At 38.5% G+C, this 21,717-nt stretch overlaps 1 protein-coding gene across 1 annotated transcript in view; it reads left to right on the forward strand.

The window, feature by feature from the left end:
* Positions 1-21,717, forward strand: part of LOC107869044 — a 75,018-nt gene that overhangs the window by 30,283 nt on the left and 23,018 nt on the right. The window contains exons 27-40 of the mRNA XM_047394316.1: positions 2,010-2,123; positions 2,202-2,386; positions 2,613-2,721; positions 3,818-3,961; positions 4,077-4,364; positions 5,145-5,792; positions 5,896-6,090; positions 7,294-7,397; positions 9,531-9,820; positions 9,913-9,994; positions 10,074-10,388; positions 18,774-19,611; positions 20,408-20,571; positions 21,278-21,434. Of these exons, the coding sequence (XP_047250272.1) occupies positions 2,010-2,123; positions 2,202-2,386; positions 2,613-2,721; positions 3,818-3,961; positions 4,077-4,364; positions 5,145-5,792; positions 5,896-6,090; positions 7,294-7,397; positions 9,531-9,820; positions 9,913-9,994; positions 10,074-10,388; positions 18,774-19,611; positions 20,408-20,571; positions 21,278-21,434 (3,633 nt within the window). The remainder of the gene's footprint in view (positions 1-2,009; positions 2,124-2,201; positions 2,387-2,612; positions 2,722-3,817; positions 3,962-4,076; positions 4,365-5,144; positions 5,793-5,895; positions 6,091-7,293; positions 7,398-9,530; positions 9,821-9,912; positions 9,995-10,073; positions 10,389-18,773; positions 19,612-20,407; positions 20,572-21,277; positions 21,435-21,717) is intronic.

Consider the following 21,717-nt stretch of genomic DNA (forward strand, 5'->3'; position numbering starts at 1 on the left):
GGAGAGAGGGTAGGGAGAGAGAGAGAGGGGGGAGAGAGCCGTTGGGGGAGAGGCGCAGTGTCCAGTGAGTGGTTGCAGTCCTGGAGACATGGGTTCAAATTCCAAAAGAGACGAGAACAGTAATGCTAGGTGGTCATTTTCATCTGTCTAAACCTTGGTAGGCAGAGTTACCCGATACTTGCATTGGTGGGAGATAGCGTGTGCCTGGTGGAATAGTCGAGGTGTGTGGAAGCACGCCTAGACACCAAAAAATTGCGCGCCCATCGGATGACATTTCTATAATACTTTGTTATTTTGTCACTGTCGTCATAGTCCTCATTATTATTAATGTTGCTACTACAAAGTATGGGAGAAGGTCTCATCTTCCGGGGTGGACACTATAATCTCTCCAGTTTGGGATAAGGATGTGAGAGTCGTATATATGAAGCTTTTGGTAGACTAAGAATAAAAAACTCTTTCAGTAGAGGTTAGGAAGTTCTTTGAAGGTTTGGGTTGTGGATTCTGCCCTTCTCTTCGGGGATGAAGAAGAGCCTGCTGCCTTATAAAGTATCAATGGGCCCAGTATAGTGTAGAGGAGGTGATGCAGCCAGGAGTTCACGAGGAGGAAGTCTTACTATAATCCACGTGGGCACGTAACTGTCGATCAACAAACAAAAGGAATGAAAACAAACTTAAACAAGGGACCGGCACCCAATAGTCTGATCTAATGGTCAGTTGGGCAATGAAACTATAATGACCATGAAAGACTAGAGTTCAAATTCTAGTAGAAGCAAAAAGCACTAGGTGATATCCTCACTCGGATCTAAATTTTTGTGGATTGAGTTACCCAATATTGTGTTGGCCGGAGGTATGTGGACAATTTAGCAAGGAGGGGTTTCCACTTATGTTCCTGATGTTTCTTATGTGGAGAGTAAGCAGAGACAATCAATCATCTCGTTTTACGCTGCAAATGGGCCAAACCAACTTTTGAAATATTTTCATCAACCTAAGAGGCATTAGATGCGTGATGCCACTAGATTTAACTTATGTTCTAATTAGCTGGAATATAGAAGGAAGGCTTTCCAGTCAGAAAGAGGGATGGAGAATTCTCCTAGTTTGCATTTGGTGGACTCTATGGAAAGAAAGAGAGCAAAGATGCTTTGAAGACAAAGGAAACTCGAGCCGAAGTTGAAGATGATTTGTTTTGTGCTTTACTATTTTTGGTATAAACAACAATGTCTAGAATATATAGAATCTATCTTTGATGTCCTAGATACATATAGGAAGTTTTTTTTGTCTTCCTATTGTAATCCCTTTTGATCTGGGTACCTTCACAACTTGTGTTAAGTATCCTTGATATATATACTGTACACCATTTTCAAAAAAAAAAAAAAAGGAAAGATCTGAATTAAAAAAAAATTGCATCCAAATTGGAGATGTAAGATGATTTTTAAGTTGATCAACATGAGGTTTTTACTTCATTTCATTTTATTATAGATTTTTAGATTCCTCTACTCTTAATTATTGTTAGTATTCATAGTTATTTTTTTCTTGCATGCTTTATAGCTTAATTTTTGGCTTCATTATGCATCTTTCTTTACTAAAACATTTGCGCTTTATATCAAAACTTACCTTGGTGCTTTTTACTGTTTTCACCTTTGAAGCACAAATAATATCGGCAATCATTGTTGAATTACACCAACCGCTTCACTTTCCCTTAATCGTTAATATCAAGAAGGAAGTGCTTGCAGACTTTTAGCCAGTTCAGACTTTGGATTGTATAGCATCTAGTGGTTCTTACAATGAACTATTTTAGCGGAGATTATACTCACTGTCATTGAACTACTTCCTGCTAAAGATAATAAAACAGGGATAACCTACAAGTCATTAGAGAGATGTTGGTTCCCTGCCATAAATTAACTTTGTCCTTGATTTTGTGTCTATTCTTTTGGTTTGTCATTTGATACACTTCTGTGGTGTTACGTGTTAATTTTCCCCAAACTAACTGGTCACATACTTGTGAATTGCAGTTAGAGTTCTGTTCATTCAATGTTGATGATGAAGACTACATGGGTCATGATTACAGCCTTATAGGTCAGCTGTCTGAAGTGCGGATTGTTTATTTGAATCGCTTTATCCAAGAGGTAGTGAAGCTTTAACTTTTCTAATCGGCTATTCCTATGTTACAAATAATGCCACGATATATTTTGATTTTCTTGTAGATTGTCAGTTACTTCATGGGACTTGTTCCAAATAGTTCCAATGATATTGTCAGAATAACAGATCAAGTTACAAACTCAGAGAAGTGGTTTACGAGAAGTGAGGTTGAAGGATCACCTGCTTTCAAGTTGGATCTTTCTCTAAGAAAGCCCATAATATTAATGCCTAGAAGGACTGATAGCCTTGAGTGAGTTTACTACTCGGTGATGCTGTCAAGTCACTTATGTTAAAATTGCACTCATCAGCATTTTCTGGTTTAAAATTTAAATGTACTGCCGGTTTTTGGTGTATCTTCATGGTGATATCTGTGTGTGTTTTTTGTGGTGATACGTGGATTAGACATTTACAAAAGAATCTTTAATTAGATTTGTGAATCAAATTAGCAAAGCTGATCTCGTAGTTTTCTCTTGCAGTTATTTGAAGCTCGATGTCGTTCACATCACTGTCCAAAACAGGTTCCACTGGTCTTGTGGTAGCAAAAGTGAAATGAGTGCCATACACATGGAAATATTAACTATTTCTGTAAGATCTTTATCTTTTATCTCTGTTATTATGTGTATGCTGGAGATGCTAGTTGCTAATATCACAATATTCTTATACTTGGTAGGAAATTTTACGAAGAATGAGAATTAGTAGTCTAAGAGTTGCATGCTTTTGCATGAAATAGAATCTGCAAATGGCCAATCAGAAAACCGTTTGAAGTTCAATTAGTGCATGTAATAGCATCTGAAAAGGTTTTGCAATTTTGTCAAAGAGAATCCTTAAAATAGGGTGAGGATGTTGCAATGGATGTGTGGCCATACTAGGAAAGATAGAGCGAGGAATGAGATTATTTGGGAGGAGGTAGAAGTGGCTTCGGTGGAGGACAAGATGCGAGAAGTGAGGTTACATTGATTCGTGCATGTGATGATGAGGGGCTCTGATGCTCCAGTGTGGAGGAGTTCGGAGGTGTGAGACTGGCTATGGATGGTTTTAAGCGGGGTAGAGGTAGGCGAAGAAATATTTGAGGGAGGTGATTAGGCATGATATGGATCAATTACAATTTACGGAGGATATGACCCTTGATAGGAAAGTGTGGAGGACGCGGATTAGGGTAGAGAGTTAGGGGGCGAGAGTGCGTCGGTAACAGTAGGGGAGCGTTCTTTATTTGTGTCGAAGTTTTTGTTCGTGGTTTTGAGTGATGTCTATGGTTTCAGATAGATAGTTAGTATTATCTTGTGGCTGTAGTATTATCTTGGGCTAGCGGTGTTAGTTTATTTTGCATACTGTACTAGTTTATATGCATTTATGTTTTGTGTTTGTTATACTATTATCGGTCCTAAGCCGGGGATCTATCGGAAACAACCTCTCTACTTCATCTGTGGTAGTGGTATGGTCTGCGTATACTCTATCCTCCCCAAACTCCACTATGTGGGAATACACTGGGTATGTTGTTGAGAATCCTTTAAATAGGGAATATGTAGATCAACATAGATTGTTAACTTGGTTGGCTTGATTTATAAGATTAATTGTACTGTAGACAGATGCGACGGTTTTCTACTATTTAATTGCCCCTTTCTTTAAGTTGCTCCCATACGTTATTCATTTGAGAACATTTCCCATATATACCTTCCCTTAGGTCAAAGATATCAATTTAAATGTGGGTGCTGGCTCGGAATTGGGTGAAAGTATCATCCAAGACGTCAATGGAGTTTCAATTGTTATACAGCGATCGCTCCGGGACCTCTTACATCAAATTCCTAGTGTTGAAGTTGCTATCAAGGTACTTCAATTCTAAAAGTAATCCGACTGTAGTTTGGTTCTTTTTATCGTTCACTACCTAGTTACTGTTTCGGAGATCAAGTTGTCCCAGTTTTCATGGCATCTCAAAATTTCAGATTGAAGAATTAAAAGCTGCTCTATCAAGCAGAGAGTATGAGATAATTGCAGAATGCGCGCAGGAAAATCTTTCAGAGACTCCTAATGTTGTGCCACCTCTTATAGATGACTCCTCATCAGCTTCAGCTGACAAGGCACACCATTTATCAGTGAGAAATTCTGATGTTAAATCTGAAGCCGAAGATAAAGATATGTGGATTGTAACCAAGGTCTCTATTGCTATTGATCTGGTTGAGCTTGGCCTTCACTATGGATTGACAAGGGATGCATCACTTGCAACGATGCAGGTACTTGAGACTCCTCTATTTAAGTTGTGTTTATTATTATTACGACCCTTCCAAATCGTACTTTCATCCTTCTTGTTATTCCAGTTTGTTAAATTTTTTACTTCTGGAAATGACAGAACAATGTTCTCAGATGTTTCTTGGTTCAATAGATGTCACTAAAACAATATAATGGGCACATATTGGGGAACAAATTTTGCTAATTTTCAAATGCAATTTTATTGAAGACATAGTGAGTATTGCATGCTTTATCAAATGAGAAAAGTAAATTTGAGCAGAGGCAGATGCTGGAATACAGACAGTTGGCCATGATGTTGCATTTCACCCACCTTGTGGTTAGGCAGTTTTGTGAACAGTGTTTTGTTTCACTTGGAATTTGACTCATCTATTTTGATTGATTAATCTCTCTTTTTCAATCATAATCACGTCATCATTATTGATAATAGTTCCTCCCTCCGTTCAATTTTTTTGGCCTACTTACCTTTTTAGTTCATTTCAAACAAAATGACCCTTTCCTTTTTTCGGCAACTCTTTAATTTCAATTTCTCACATTGCATGTTTAAGACCTCAAGATTAAAGGTTATTTTGGTACATTTGACATATCTTTAATTTAAGACCACAGGGTTCAAAATTTTTCTTCACTTTCTTCAACTCCATGCCAATTCAAAATAGGTCAATTGAAATGGAGGGGGTATATTCCAATTATGTTAAGCTTTGTTTTCATTTATCTTTCAATTTTTTGCATGCCGAATTCTGGTTCCAAATTTTAATTTTGCTTTTAAGGTAAGTGGTCTGTGGCTTCTCTACAAATCCAATACAGTGGGAGAAGGCTTTCTGTCTTCTACACTTGAAGATTTCACGGTGATGGATAATCGTGAAGGCATAGCAGAGGAACTCAGGTTGGCAATTCGGAAGCCTGAAACAATTGAATATAATCCTTCACAGTCAGTGGCTGATGCTGGTGAATATGCTGGCATGGCCTTCAATACAATTGGTGACAAGGACATGAGGCTTGTACCTGCAATGATTATTCTTGATGCAAGGTTCAATGAAAATTTGACTTCTTTTTCTCTTTTCATTCAACGGCCACAACTGCTAGTTGCACTTGATTTTTTGCTTGCTTTTGTGGAGTTTTTTGTACCAAATGTTCGAAGTATGCTGGCAAATGACGATGATGGAAGTTCTCATAGTGTAGATGCTATTATTCTTACCGATTCAGTTTATAATCAGCCTTCTGCCGAGCTCTCACTTTCTCCTCAGAGACCTTTTGTTGTCGATGATGAAAGGTATGCGCTTTTCATATATGACGGCAAAGGTGGAATTTTGTTTTTGCACGATAGGAGAGGACAAAATCTCTCTTCTCCGAGTGAAGAGGCTGTAATTTATGTGGGAAGTGGAAAGAAGTTGCAATTTAAGAATGTTAAGATCAAGGTGTGTCATGTTTAGCTTATTATGTAAATCTTGATTATGAAACTTTATTATTTTAAGGCGATGGAATGTCCAGGTTAATGTCGTTTTTTTTTATATTTTTCAGAATGGAAAATATTTGGATTCGTGCATTTTACTTGGATCCAATAGCAGTTATTCTGCTTCAGAGGATGATGGAGTCTTCCTTGATGAAGATTCTAATGTAGGACCATCAGAGGATGATTCTGGAGAGGCCGTGGATGCTGTGCCATCACTGAATGCTAATGTCAGCAGATCTGCAGAATTAATATTTGAGCTGAAGGTCAAATATTCTCTTTTTTTTTTCCCCTATAATATCAGTAAAAGATTCTCTTTCCAAAGCAATACACTAAAATAGTTCATATATGGCCTTTCTACACTCTAAGCGTAAGTCTTTCACCTTATTTTAGTCTCTACAATCCAAGAGCTCAGTGAACGGGGAAACTCTTATTATCCATGACAAAATTGTGAATCGCCCCATGGTTTGATGGTAGTCACTTAAGAGTGTTTACTCCTCTCTAGTGTTAATGTATTCTCTCTCCAGCAGATGCTATTTGTGTTTAGGTTGGTAATCCTTTTGTCTCTTTTTAAATTAGCATATGTGTTTAGGCCTTTCAGTAACTAGGTACGGCAGAATGGCAGTCCATAATCTCATGAGTGGCCTTAGGTTCTGATTCATGGGTCTTCTCAACATTGTCAGTTTGGAGATAAGCACCTCAACAACATGTATTGGGAAACAGATTCTAATAAACTTGCATACAGTTAGTATCATCAAAGCCTGCTAGAGAAACATGTTACCTATACGAGGAATGGCACCAAAAATGGGTCTTCCCAGGTCTGCTTTCTTTTTCTACTTCCAAATTGACATCTTTTAAGCAACCTTGCGTCACATGGAAGGCACACTTATTTTTTCTTCTCCCACTTTTTGTCATTAGTGACATGATTTACAGTAGAAGAAGTCTTGCCATTTTTATCATCGGAGGCTTTTTTTAATCTTTAGTATAACTACGATCTAAATAGTAATTTGGCTCAACTATACATCATAAATATCTTGCTTTGCTTATGTTGTTTTAGCATGTGAAGTTTTTTTGCACTATATTTGATTCTACAATGAAGAGGGATGGATAAAAGGGTGAAAACCCTTGATTTGTTTTGTTTAGTTTGAGTTAACATGTAGATCTGGTCTTTTGTTACAACTTGAGGGGAAGTAAAGAGATATGTTCCTTGTTTATGTCCAATTTCACAAAAAAAAAGGAGGGGGGATAAGTGATGTTAAGCAGTTACTGAATCTGTCCACTTTAACTACTCATCCTTAACTTCCTTGCCAAGTGGTGGAAATGAGCATAAAGATCCTATGCCAACCTTTCATTCCGGCCAAACTTAGAGTCAATGATCTGTGGTTTATTGAATTTAGTAGTAGTTATTTTATAGAAATTTGAATTTTCGACTTGTATTTTCATTACATTTTATGGAGAACTCTATACAGGCTATTGGTCCAGAGCTTACCTTCTATAATACATCAAGAAGTGTGGCGGAGACTGTTCTCCTTTCGAACAAATTATTGCACACACAGTTGGATGCCTTCTGTAGGTTGGTTCTCTCTACTGAACATTACAGTTTTTTTTTTTTTTTTTCCTTTTATCTGTTGAGAATTGCATCGTTTTCATATTGCGGTCTGATTTCATGGAAATGCAAGTCCTCTGTCAGCTTTCCTGGGACATGCTAGTTAGTTCAGTAGGCCTATTGAGGAGGAAATGACATGTCCTTTCATTTTTCTCTAGACTATTACTTATATTTGTCTGCTCATGATCTCTCTGAGAATTTGTTGATCGGTTAGAGTAATGATTCTATGTTTGTTGAATTAGTTTCTGAAATGGCTCTCTCGATTATTTTTGAGGAATTTTAACGGTGTAAGCTTCTATTGTCAATAAGATGACGACAAAAGGCGCGTCCAGTGAGCTCTCTTTAGGTTTTGATTGTGCTATTGACTCAGATTTAGAATGCTTAACGAATAAACTTGACGACACCATTGCATTTCAAATGAGCTGCTGAATAATCAGTCCCTACTTTCTCAGTATTTTCTTGGAATGACACATGTAGTTGGACCACTTCATCAGATCTTCTTTCCTGTGTTATGTGATGATCAAGGTAAGTCTTGGTAATGCGTAACTTATTCTGTGTATACTAGTTTATATGAAAGAATCTACATATCCAGTCGTAAATTATAATCCAACCGGAGATTGTCTTCAGAATTTCTAAAAATCTTTGAATTCCCTTGCTGGAACATTGTATCTATGACACACCCTTCTTCACATGTAACCCAACTTTTGGGTTGCTACGTGGTACTGGTCCATCGGATGCAGACTTAACGGTGGTTAGAACAGGCTTACAAAAGGTTGATTCTGATACCTTTTAAAAAGTACTTATGCATCTAACCTGAAAATTCCCTTGCCTAGAACTTTGTATGTGTGGCACCCTTCTTCATATGTAACCCAACTTTTGGGTTCCTATGTGGTATTGGTTGATCGGATGCAAACTTAACTTTGGTTAGAACAGGCTTACAAAAGGTTGATTCTGATACCTTCCAAAAAAATACTTATGCATCTAACCAAAAAATTCTTAAGGAAATTGACGGAGAGAGTAGTTACCAAAGGCTGGTCAGGTTAATATACAGATGTGATCGTTCTATCGGCTGTTCTTTCTAATGTCGAAGAGCTCATGTGTTCCCTTTAATTTGCAAAGCAAGCTTCCTTCCTAGATTTTCTATTGTTTGAGGTTCGCGGCAGACTAAGTATCCCTCAGCTTTTTCAGTTTAGTGGTAACAAAGATAATATTTCCTTCTTGGTGTATTATGTGTAAGAAAGAAGATAGTCCAGTTGTGTAAATTCTCTCTTTGAAAAGTTCAAGACTTTGAGAGAAATGACACTTCTATTTGTTTTAGAGTTGCAATGCATTCCTTCATGTAGGGTTTGATGATTTCCTTTTATGGGCCAAGTATGTGAACTTTCTTGTGATGGGTGACGGTGATATCTGAAATATAAGATGTCCGCTTGCTCAGGTCCCATGTTTAATTGTGTGAATCACCTTATGTAAACGCTTAAGCTGTCAGGTAAAAATGATTTGATTCATTTATTTATGTTTGGAAGATGATAAATCTCATATTTGGTCTTCGCATCAGTCGTTTTGATTGGGGACTACAATGAGGTGTTTTGATTTTACGTTGAAGTATGCATTATTCTTACATTGTGTGTGTTTCTATCAGTCCTTGTGGCTTTCACCGTAATGATTAATTGATTTAGCTCGAGGTCAAGTGCAATGCAATGTTGAAATAAAAGTTATGCCTCCAGTATATATAGGCGATAAATTATTAGTCTTGGCTTCCATTATTTCTTAATATTACCTTTAATTTCAAGATTTAGCATTTGGATTGAGGCATAGTTAGTAGTTGTTATGGTCATTGTGTGTTAGTTTTGAATGCTAGAGTGTGGGTACAATAACTCAAATTCTCAATTAAGATACTATCCTATATTAGACAACTATTGTGTGTATATTGTGGTTAATAGCTGAAACAAGACTCTCGTATTCATAAATCATCAATTAATTAGTATATCTCTTCTTTCTAAGAGTTTTTTTCACCAACTGTTATTTGAAGAGATCTGGTCATCCTTTGTGCTGCTTTCTCTTAAAGGTATATAGTAACAAACTTGGCTGTGATGTTTCCAGGATTGTTCTAAAAGGCGATACCCTTGACGTGAATGCAAATGTTCTCGGATTAACTATAGAGAGCAATGGAATCAGAATAGTGGAACCTTTTGATACTTCTGTGAAGTACTCTAATGCTTCTGGAAAGTCAAATATACAGTTGGCGGTTTCCGATATTTTTATGAACTTCTCGTTCAGCATCTTAAGACTGTTTTTGGCAGTTGAGGATGATATTTTGGCGTTTATGAGGACCACATCAAAGAAAATGACAGTGGCGTGCTCCGAGTTTGATAAAATTGGGACTATCAAAAGTATGAAATAGTGTATCCAAACCGGGTTTTTTTCCCTTGTGTTAAAGAGCAATCTAAACTGATGAAAATATTTGTTGATTGTTTCAACACAGGTCCGTGTAACCAAATATATGCTTTCTGGAGAGCTCGTGCTCCAGCCGGTTATGGAACAATTGGAGATTATCTGACACCAACGTTAGTAAATTTCCCCTGATTCATTCTCTCTGTTACCTTTGCAAATTTGTCTGTGGCACTAACTGCTCTAGTTCAACAGTGACAAACCACCCACAAAAGGAGTCCTTGCTGTGAATACCAGCTTTGTCAGAGTTAAGAGGCCAGAGTCTTTCATGCTTATTTGGCCCTCATCCCCATATGAGGATAGTAAATTGGGTCCAACCACACGTTTATCTGAAGAAGATAACACTTGCTCTATTTGGTTCCCTAAAGCACCGAAAGGTTATGTTGCAGTGGGCTGTGTAGTCTCTCCTGGAAGGATGCAACCTCCAATATCATCAACCTGGTGCATCTTATCTTCTTTAGTTTCACCATGTGATCTGAGAGATTGTGTCAATATTGGCACGGTGAATCGGTATGTGAAGTTATTTAATTTGTTTTCTTTCTTTCATGGAACCATATAATTTTTGTGATTTAGTAGCCGGGTGGTGGAGCAACTACGCTGTGGGGGGAGACCATCTTTTAGACTTGCTAAAAAATTAAAGTTGCTTAAGAAAGACATTAGAGTGTGGAATAAGGAAGTGTTTGGGAGGGTAATGAGGACGTTAAAAAGTTTAGAGGCAGGGAGGGAGTTAGATGAGAGGGAAAATGAGGAAAATTTTGTGTGAAGAGGGGGGAGTCAGAAAGTTTAGAGGCAGGGAGGGAGTTAGATGAGAGGGAAAAGGAGAAGATAGACATGTTAAAAAGGAAATTAGCTTCTTTGGCTTTGGCTCAAGAGACTAGTTGGAGACAAAAATCGAGGGCGTTTGGAAGGGGGATTCTAATACAAACTTTTTTTAAAAATAAGGTAGCAGCTGTGAATACGAGGAAAAATTTGATAGTTTGTGAAATTGGAGGGAGACATTATGGGTGGGGGGTGGGGGTGGGGGAGTAGAGGGAGCAATTGCTCAGTTCTATGAAAGTTTGTTCAAGAGGAAGAGGGCGGATTTCCATTACATTGGAGGGGATAATAGTGAGCTTTGTTACTTGGACTTTTCGGTTTCGTTTCTGCATCCGTGTCGACACGACATGGGTGTGGGGTGGGGTCCGTATCTGGTCAACCGATTTTGCGTACTTTGACTAAAATCGACTGGGGAAGTCCGGACAGATTTAAGAAATTCTGTAATCAAAACAAAAGCTAAGGTAAAATTGAAGAAAATGAAATATCTTGTATGTAGAAATTTCTATGTGAGAAATAATGGAGAAAAATATTATTGAATTGTTGTCTCTAAATTATTACATTGAGACCCTATTTATAGATACTGCATTTCAATTCTATTCCTAATTGGACACTACATTACAATCCCTTTCCAAGTAGAATTCAATATGCTATTCCTATTCTTATTCCAACACTCCCTCTCAAGTTGGTGCATACAAGTCATGTGTACCAAGCTTGTCACAAATGTAATTAATACGAGGACTGGTGAGCGACTTGGTGAAGATATCTGCAAGTTGATCACTTGACTTCGCAAATTTTGTAACATTATCTCCCGAGAGTATCATTTATCTGACAAAGTGACAATCAATCTCTATGTGCTTAGTCCTCTCATGGAACACTGGATTAAATGCAATATGAAGGGCTGCCTGATTATCACATACAAGTTCCATCTTATCAGTTTCTCCAAATTTTAATTCTCTCAGCAATTGCTTAATCCAAACCAGCTCGCAAGTTGCTGCAGCCATTGCTCGATACTCTACTTCGGCACTAGATCGAGCAACCACACTCTGTTTCTTACTCTTTCAGGATACCAAATTACCTCAAACTAAATCACAATATCCAGATGTAGAACGTTTATTAGAGGGTGATCCTGCCCAATCAGTATCTATATATCCAATGATATGCTCATGGCCTCGATCCTTGAAGAGTAGTCCTTCATCTGGAGATGACTTTATATATCACAAAATCCGAACAACTGCATCCCAATGACTATCACAAGGGGAAGTCATAAACTGACTTACAACACTCACAGGAAAAAAGATGTCAGGTCTAGTCACTGTGAGATAATTCAACTTTCCAACCAACCGCCTATACCTTCCAGGATCACTTAGTGGCTCCCCCTGTCAATGGGTCGACATCCCATCATTCCTGTTTTTTCAAGAATGTCTAAAGCATACTTGCGTTGAGAAATAACAATACCTGAGCTGGACTGAGCAACCTCAATCCTTAGAAAGTATTTCAATCTGCCAAGGTCTTTAGTCTGAAAATGTTGAAGGAGATGTTGCTTCAAGTTAGTGACCATCTTGATCATTCCCGATAATAACAATATTATCAATATAAACCACCAAATAAATACATAAATTTGGTTCAGAATGGCGATTAAACACTGAATGATCTGCTTCACTACGAATCATGCCAAACTCCTGAATAACTGTGCTAAACTTTCCGAACCAGGCTCGAGGGGATTGTTTCAAACCATAGAGTGACTTGCACAATCGACATACAAGGCTACTAGACTCCCCCTGAGCAACAAAACCAGGTGGTTGTTCCATATAAACTTCTTCCTCAAGATCACCATGCAGAAAAACATTCTTAATGTCCAACTGATAAAGAGGCCAATGACGAACGATAGCCATAGAGAAAAATACGGACTGATGCTATTTTAGCCACGGAAGAGAGAGTGTCACTATAATTAAGCTCAGATATCTGTGTATATCCCTTGGCAACAAGGTGAGCCTTCAGCCGATCAACCTGACCATCTGGACCAACTTTGATTGTATAAACCCAACGACAACCAGCAGTAGATTTACCTGCATGAAGGGAAACAAGCTCCCAAGTACCATTCGTATGTAAAGCAGACAGACATCTCATCAATCATAGCCTGTTTCCATCCTGAATGGGAAAGTGCTTCACCTGTAGTCTTAGGAATGGAAATAGAGGACAAAAATGATACAAAAACATAATGGGGTGATGACAAACGATGATAACTCAAGAAAGTATAATGTGGGTTAGCATTACAAGTGGATCTTATACCCTTTTGAAGTGCAACTGATTGACTAGGAAGAGGCAGGTCCGCAGTAGGGAAAGCGTCAGGCGTAGGATATGAATCATCTGGGACTGATACTGGACGTGGTTGCCGGTGATAAGTCAAAAGTGGTGGCACTGTGGCTGGAGATGGAGAAGTAACCGTAGATTCCTCAAAGATTGGTGTGGGTACGACTGGAGGTATGGGTAAAACCTCAGAGATATTAAGAGATATTAAGATGATCAGAAGATGTATAGTAAGGTTTAGATTTAAAGAATGTGACATCAGCGGACATAAGGTAGCGACCCAGATCAGGTGAATAGCATCGATACTCTTTTTGAACTCGAGAGTAACCAAGACACATTTGAGAGCACGAGGGGCTAATTTATCTTTTCTTGGGGCTGGGGCTAAGTTATGAACAAAGCATGTGCTCCCAAAAATACGAGGGGGGATAGAGTAGAGATGTGACTGAGGAAATAGTATGAAATGAGGAACCTTATTTTGGATCAAAAATGATGGCATTGTGTTAATGAGATAGCAAGATGTGAGGACCGAATCGCCCCAAAAATGCAGTGGAACATGGGATTCAATGAGAAGAGTGCGAGCAGTCTCAATGAGATGCCTATTTTTTCTTTCTGCTATACCGTTCTGCTGAGGGGTGTGTGGACATGATGTTTGGTGAATGATTCCTTGATGAGTCATAAACTCTCAAAACTGGGAGGATAAGTATTCTAAGGCATTATCACTACGAAAAGCACGATAGAAACACCAAATTGATTTTGTATTTCAGCGCAAAAACTTTTGAATATAGAGAATAACTTGGAACGATCTTTCATTAAGTAAACCCAAGTACATCTTGAAAAATCATCGATGAAAGTAACAAAGTAACGAAATCCTAACGGTGAACTGACTCTACTAGGACCCCAAATATCGGAATGAACTAATGAGAAAATAAACTCTGAGTGACTCTCAATACTACGTGAAAATGTAGCACGGATGTGTTTCCCAAGTTGACACGACTCACAATCTAATGTGGATAGACTAGACAAACTAGGCACCATCTTTTGTAGCTTGGATAGACTAGGATGTCCCAAACGTTTGGGAATAAGGTTGGGAGGATCTGTAGCGGAGCATGCTGTGAAGGAATTTGAAGCGGTAATATGGTAAAGGCCTTGTGATTCATGTCCTATGCCAATTGTCTGTCCTGTTTTGCGGTCCTGCATTAGAAAAGAATCATAAAAAAAAGTTATACTACAATCAAGGGCACGTGTCAAACGACTAACAAATGCAAGATTAAAAGAACAACTAGGAACATAAAGAACAGAGTCTATAGTGACAGAAGATAGAGGTTTGGCTTGTCCAACTCTTTTTGGCTCTGTTCGAATTCCATTAGCTAAAGTAATAGCTGGAAGAGATTGTGAATAAACAATATCAGACAAAAGTGATTTATCACCAGAAATATGATCAGAAGCACCGGAGTCCACAACCCATGATCCAAAGGTAGGAGATTGTGCAGTTGAGGCTATTGGTAGAAATATATGCTTACTTGCTTGATACGGAAGATACTCATTATATTCTTTGTCAGATAAATACACCCGTTAATCACCTGTGTTGTTAGATTGAGCAATATGAGCATTTTTAGTTGGTCGACCATGCAAAGAATAGCATATTCCACGAGTATGTCCAAGCCTATTACAATAACTACACTTAGGTCTTAGAATAACATACGCCACGAATATGTCCAAACCTTTTACAATAACTACACCTCGGATGAGATCTTCCAAATCGACCTTCCCCTCATCGATTCTTCATGGACTGTGGCGTTTGATCTTCTGATCTTCTCATTAAGGGCTCAGATTTCATCATAGGACTTGAACTTCCAATTTCAATATTTTTGGATCCAAAAAAAAATATCATGCCCAAAAGATATCTTGGGAATTTGACTTGAAAATCCCAAGAACCAGATCTGAATTTCTGAGAAAAAAATCCCTGAAAAAAAAATTGTTGTTGCCGGAATTAGGGTTCCGTTGGTCGCAATCTCAAAATAATTGTCGGAATCTGGAAAGGAGCAAATGGTCGGAGTCTAAATAGATCGGCGACCCCAACAGAAAAAGAAACAACTCAAAAATCGATCGGAGATGGGCTCACGCCGCCGGCGCGTGAAGCAGATCTCGCCAGAATTTCTAGATTCCGACTGGTGCGTGGCTGCGCGTGGAGGGTAATTTTCCGGTGGTTTTCGTTGGGTTTTTGTCGCCTGATCTTTCCGATCCTTTTGGTGGTGTTGTATTTTTCACACAACTCACAAAATAAAAATTGACCCATTATACCATGATAAAGAAATGGACTTTAGGCCTAACTCAACCTCAAAAGCTAGCTAATGAGGGGAGGATTGCCCAAGACCATATAAGGAAATCAAGGACCCTTTAACCCACCGATGTGGGACTCCAACACCCCCCGCACGCCCAGGGATGGATATTTGGAGCGTGGACAATATAAGAGGGGGGGCCCAACATTGGAAACAATGAATTGGGTGGGCCTGGCTTTGATACCATATGAGAAATAATGGAGAAAAATATTATTGAATTGTTGTCTCTAAATTATTACATTGAGACCCTATTTATAGACACTACATTCCAATCCTATTCCTAATAGGATACTACATTACAATCTCTTTCCAAGTAGAATTCAATATGCTATTTCTATTCTTATTCTAACACTATGTTATTGTTTTTCCGTTTATCTCCTTTCAGGATTTTCTTCTTGGACAATATTTTCTCCTCAAGTTTTTCATAAATATCTCATAATTTATGTTTTATAATTCTATTTTAAGATATTTAAATTATTTTTCGCCGAATCCCCGCACTTGTATCCATCCCTAGATCCATATCCCCAAATTTTTAAATTGAGACCATGAAAAATCCGACCTATAGATCCATACCACCTATAGATCCATACCCGTATCGGACACTCGCAACCAGTCCGAGCAACTTAGATTGTGAATGGCCAGAGAGGGCTTTTGAGGAGGAGGGCGTGCGTGTGGTGGTGGAGAGTTGTGCCAGTTCACTCCAGAGCCATATGGCTTTACTCTGGCATTTTTTGAGTATGGTCAAACTTGATGTGTTGAGTACTATTGATGAGTTCCAAGAGGGGTGAATTTGAGTGAAGCTTAGATACTTCTTTCATTGTCATTGTTCCTATGAAGGAAGAGATTACTAGCATCGGGGATTACAGGTCTATTAGTCTAGTAAGAAGCATCTACAAGATTATTTCTAAGGTGCTTTCTAATAGACTTAGAAGTTTTGGGTGATGTCTCTTCTTCGCAAAATGCTTTTGTCAAAGGAAGACAGATTCTAGATGCAACTTTGGTGGCTAATGAAGTAATAGATTCGAGGAAGAAACTGGGAGTGTCAGGTGTTTTCTGCAAGTTAGATTTGGAGAAGACTTATCACTAGAAGACTTATCACTATATAAATTGGAAATTTCTAGATTTCATTTTGTTGAGGATGGGTTTTAGGGAGCAATGGAAGAAGTGGATCAGGTTTTGCATCTCTTCGGTGAGATTCTCAGTGTTGGTGAATGGCAATCAATGTGGTTTCCTTGGTAGTTTGAGGGATTTGAGGCAGTGAGATCCTTTATCACCTATGGTTAGCGGTGTTAGGGGGACATATCATGGGTTTCAAGGCTGCGATTAATGGTGTCGGTTCCATGTCAGTTACACATCTATTATTTGCAGATGATACCTTGGTGTTCTTCTGTGATGTAGATGGGCTCTATTTAGATTACCTTGGAGTGCTAACTTTGTTTCAGGTGGTGTCGGGGCTTAAGATTAACCTCAGTAAATACGAAATCATACCTGTGGGTGTTGTGGATAATATTGATTTTCTTGCTCAAGTTTTGCAATGCAGGGTAGGGGCTCTTCCTACTACCTACCTTGGTTTACGTCTAGGCCAAGCGAACAAGGATATTAGTGCCTTGATTCCGGTCATTCAAAGGACAGAGAAAAGGTTAGTAGGTTGGCAGGAAAGATACTTTTCCAAAGGAGGCACGAAAGTGCTTATTAAGAGCATTTTATCGAGTGTCCTTATATATTGCATGTCCCTGTTCAATACTCCCAGTGTTATAGGGAAGTTGGAAAGAATGCAAAGAGATTTTCTTTGGGATGTGACTGATGGTGCAAAGAACTTTCACTTAGTTCGATGGGAGATTGTGACATCTCCTAAGTAATGGGGAGGCCTTGGGTTAAGGATTTGAAAGTCTTTAACAAAGCATTTTTGGGTAAGTGGTTGTGGAGATTTGGGGTAGAGGGAGGAGCTTTGTGGAGGGGTGATAGTGGATAAATATGGAGTAATGGAAGGGAGGTAGAGAACAAATAGGATAACTATGCCTTTCAGGTGCGGTGTGTGGAGGAACACTATGAAGAGGTGGGAAGCTTTTGATGATAATATTAGTTTTAACGTTGGGGAGGGGAAGGAAGTTAGTTTTTGGGGGGCAAAAGTGGTATAGAGGCGTGGTGCTTAAATATGAATTCCCTAGTTTGTATAGGGTTTCTTACCAAAGGGAGCTATCTGTTCAACACATTAGGGGGACATAAGGGGATGTGACTTTTTGGCATTTGAGGTTCAGAAGGAATTTCCAGGATTGGGAGGTGACCGAGTTTCAGAGACGGTTAGTTTTACTTAAAAAGCAATGCGGTCCAGTCAATGGATCTGATACTGTGAGTTGGGAATTGGGGAATAACAAAGTGTTCTCTGTTAAGTCGTTTTATGAGAATCTTCTGGGTGGGGCGGATGAGAGATTCCCATTTGTTTCGGTCTCGGTTTGGATACCTAAGGTGCTGAGGAAGGTGTGTTTCTTCACGTGGTTAGGTACTAAAGGGGTGATCTTGTCGGCGTAGACTCTTAGAAAACGAAAGGTGGTTTGCTTGAGCTGGTGTTTCCTTTGCAAGAAGACGGGCAAGGATGTGGATCATATTCTGTTACATTGCAAATTAACCACGAGGTTATGGGCGGATATTGCTTTTGGTATTATAGAATATGTTAATTTCAATTGTATCTTGTTCTATTACTATTCCTTATCTTAACTTAGATTGCCTTATTTTGAGCCGGGGGTCTACCAAAAACAACCTCGCTATCTCACTTTTGAGGTAGTGGTATGGACTGTGTACACTTACCCTCCCCAGACCCCACTTGGTGGGTATGTTATTGTTGTTGTTGTTGTTATGGGCGGATATCTTCAGGTGGTTTGGCATTTCTTGGGTAATTTCAACATCTGTGAAGGAGTTGATGTTCAGTTGGATGAGTGGAGCTAGAAACAGATCGCAGAAGGCATGGAATGTCACTCCTCTTGCTCTAATGTGGGTCATTTGGAAAGAGACAAATATGAGAGCTTTTGAAGAGGTGGAGATGAGCTTTGCTCAATTGAGTCATATTCGATCCCTTATTTTCTCTTAGTACACCCAAGTAATTCTTGTTTGTATAGAGGAAAGAGTGTCTTTTGGAGAGAACCATATTATGTAGGTTTTCTTCTATTTTGGTATACCTCTTGTATACGGCCAAGCTGGCCTTGGTATTATCAATGAAATTTATTTACGTTATCAAAAAAAGGGTACTAGAATTAGTATTTAAAACCTGTGATAAAGCAAATCTAATCTCTTCTTGCGTGTTTCTTCCAAGTTGCATTCAAGTCCAAATCATACAACTCATTAGTTTTGCATACTTGTGCATATTTTACCGGTCTGTATATGTGCTTGTCAGTTCAATATAGAATATATTCTAACCTGTGCTTAGCTTTGATCCCAGATCTTCCAACTTGGCATTCTGGCGTGTGGATAATTCAGTTGGTACCTTCCTGCCTTCAGATCCAACTAATCTGCAGTTGTGTGGCAGAGCATATGATCTTCGGCATATTTTCTTTGGGCTTCCCAGAGATCTTTCTGATACAACATCAAAGAGCTTGGAAACTGCAACTTCGTCTGGTCAATATCACGCAGTCCAATCAGAGAGGTCATCTACTGTAGACACTGTTCACAGATTTGAAGGCACATTTAGGTTAATTTGGTCGAATCAAGGGTCTGGATCTAGCAAAAAATTATCAATATGGCGCCCTATGATTCCTCAAGGGATGGTATATTTTGGTGATATTGCAGTTCAAGGTTATGAGTCTCCAAATACTTGCATTGTACTTCATGATTCTGATGAGCATTACAAAGCCCCGTTGGATTTTAAGCTCATGGGACAGATAAAGAAACATAGATCAGTTGATAGTATATCTTTTTGGATGCCTCAGCCTCCTCCAGGCTTTGTATCCATTGGTTGTATAGCCTGCAAAGGCGCACCAAATCAATCTGATTTTGGTTCCTTAAGATGCATCCGCAGTGATATGGTTACTGGTGATCAGTTTTCGGAGCAAAGCATTTGGGATACATCTGATGCCAAATTCACGAAGGAACCATTTAGTTTATGGGTTGTTGGAGATGAGCTAGGACCTTTCATTGTTCGCAGTGGTTTCAAGAAGCCTCCAAAGAGGCTTGCTTTAAAGCTTGCTGATCAAGATATGGCTAGTGGTGTAGATGATATGGTAGTTGATGCAGAAATCAGAACATTCTCTGCAGCTCTTTTCGATGATTATGGTGGCTTGGTAATCAAATTTTTGCTTTTCAGTTGCTTTAATTTCTACTTCACATTTCTAATTGCCAAATTGGTTAAACCAATCGTATTGTTGATAAGAATAAACAACAATTGTTTGAGTAGCATTTACACAACACTCATAAAAAATGCTCCTAGGCGCTCTTCCCAATGCTAAACCTTAATGACCCCTGCAGGGTGTCTAGGGTCCGAACTTCATTGGTCTTCCTGCCATTGGAGCTTACCTCCGCCTCCATCTTTTTTTCCTCTCTTTCTTTCAGCTCAACTCTTACCATGGAAACAGAAATTTTAGATAGGGAGGCAATTCTTGTGATCTTACAGAAACCTAATCTAGCTCAGAGACTTGGTTTGAAGGGTGGAAAATGCTAGATTTTCAATCAGACATATGGTTTTGAGCAGGGGAGCTTTACTTTGGCTTTTTAGGAGAAGCTGCTTTTTTCCGCTAACACTTCAAACTGAAGCACAACTTCTGCTACTATTCAAAAACACTCACTTTTTTTCTTCATGAAACTAAAAGTCTAAAATAAGTCTTTTGTTGAAAATAATCACTTTTGATCTTTCAAACTAGAACACGTCGTCTGCTACTATTCAAAAGCACTTAATTTTTTTCTTCATGAAGCTAAAAGTCTAAAATAAGTCTTTTATCGAAAACTAAGCACTTTTGATCTTTCAGAAGCTTGGCTAAACAGGAAATTAATACTTCTATGTGCTATTTGTTATTCTGGATTACATCGACAGGGTATGTGTATTATCAATTTACATTTCTTACTGTTCAACTTAATTCGCAGATGGTTCCTCTGTGCAATGTTTCTTTCAGTGGCATAACTTTCAATTTACATCAAAGGTCTGACTGTCTGAATTCCAATATGACCTTTTCCTTGGCCGCTAGATTATACAACGATAAGTATGACTCATGGGAGCCTCTTTTGGAGCCAGTTGACGGATTATTAAGGTTTTTCTTCTATTGAATTTTGTAAACTTCTTGGTGCTTCTTTCATTATTATTGTTAGCAGCTCTATTAATCAGTAAAATGAGGATATAGTGTGAATTTTTTGCTTGCAAGGGAAACTATATAATGATAGGACTGTGGTACTCTACCGTGACAAACCATGTGAATTGTTCTTTCCCACTTCATGTTCTTATATAAAATCCATATATTACTTGATAATGGAATTACTGAATATATGCAAGTTATGTGACTTCATTTGAATTATTATTTCGCTGACAAAGATTAAGTTCCAACTATTGTTTCATTTTGCAATCAATAATGTATTATACATTTACGGATGCACTTGCAATGAACTTCTTTTCGGCCTTGATATTTTATATCATAACTGTGGACTGGAAACTTGTTTCAGCCTTGCCATTATAGTATGAATTGGGTCTATATTGGAAGCATAGAACCATTTGTCAAGTCATTCCTATTCTGAATTATGTTGTTTTTCTTAGCTGATCAAACTTTGCTTTTGCAAGATGTCTACGCATATTTCGGTTTCAACATTCACTATAGTTCTTATTGACTATTGTAGAGATGTAGTTGCTGGGTGGATCTGGTTTCGACCTAGCCTATCATCCTCATTTTTGCAAAATAGTTAGCATGTACGGGAGCACCTCCGTTTTAGGATATATTATCTCCAGTGATTTTTTTTAATATTCAGGTACCAGTACGATGTCAATGCGCCTGGTGCAGCTTCCCAGCTCCGTCTTGCATCTACAAGGGATTTGAACTTAAATATATCTGTGTCTAATGCCAACACAATATTTCAGGCTTATGCCAGCTGGAATAATCTCAGCCATGTCAATGAATCCTACCAGGCAATTCTTCTTACTTAAATAAATATTCTAGCCTGGTATAAATTTCTTCATTTTGGAGCACCCATGTTTGTCCCATCTACCTGCTGTTTACTTGTACATATACATGAGATATTACCATTTTTTTCTTTCATGCCACTGACTGTTTTTTTTTTTTTTTTGGTTTTGATAAGGTAAATGTATTTCATTCATAAACAAGGTCGAGTTGGCCGTATACAATGGAAAACCCCAAAAGATAAAGAACCTACAAAATCTGATTCTCTACAAAGTCCACCCACGCCACTGA

This window comes from Capsicum annuum, chromosome 1 (assembly GCF_002878395.1).
Source record: "Capsicum annuum cultivar UCD-10X-F1 chromosome 1, UCD10Xv1.1, whole genome shotgun sequence".
In the NCBI taxonomy this organism is placed as follows: Eukaryota; Viridiplantae; Streptophyta; class Magnoliopsida; order Solanales; family Solanaceae; genus Capsicum; species Capsicum annuum.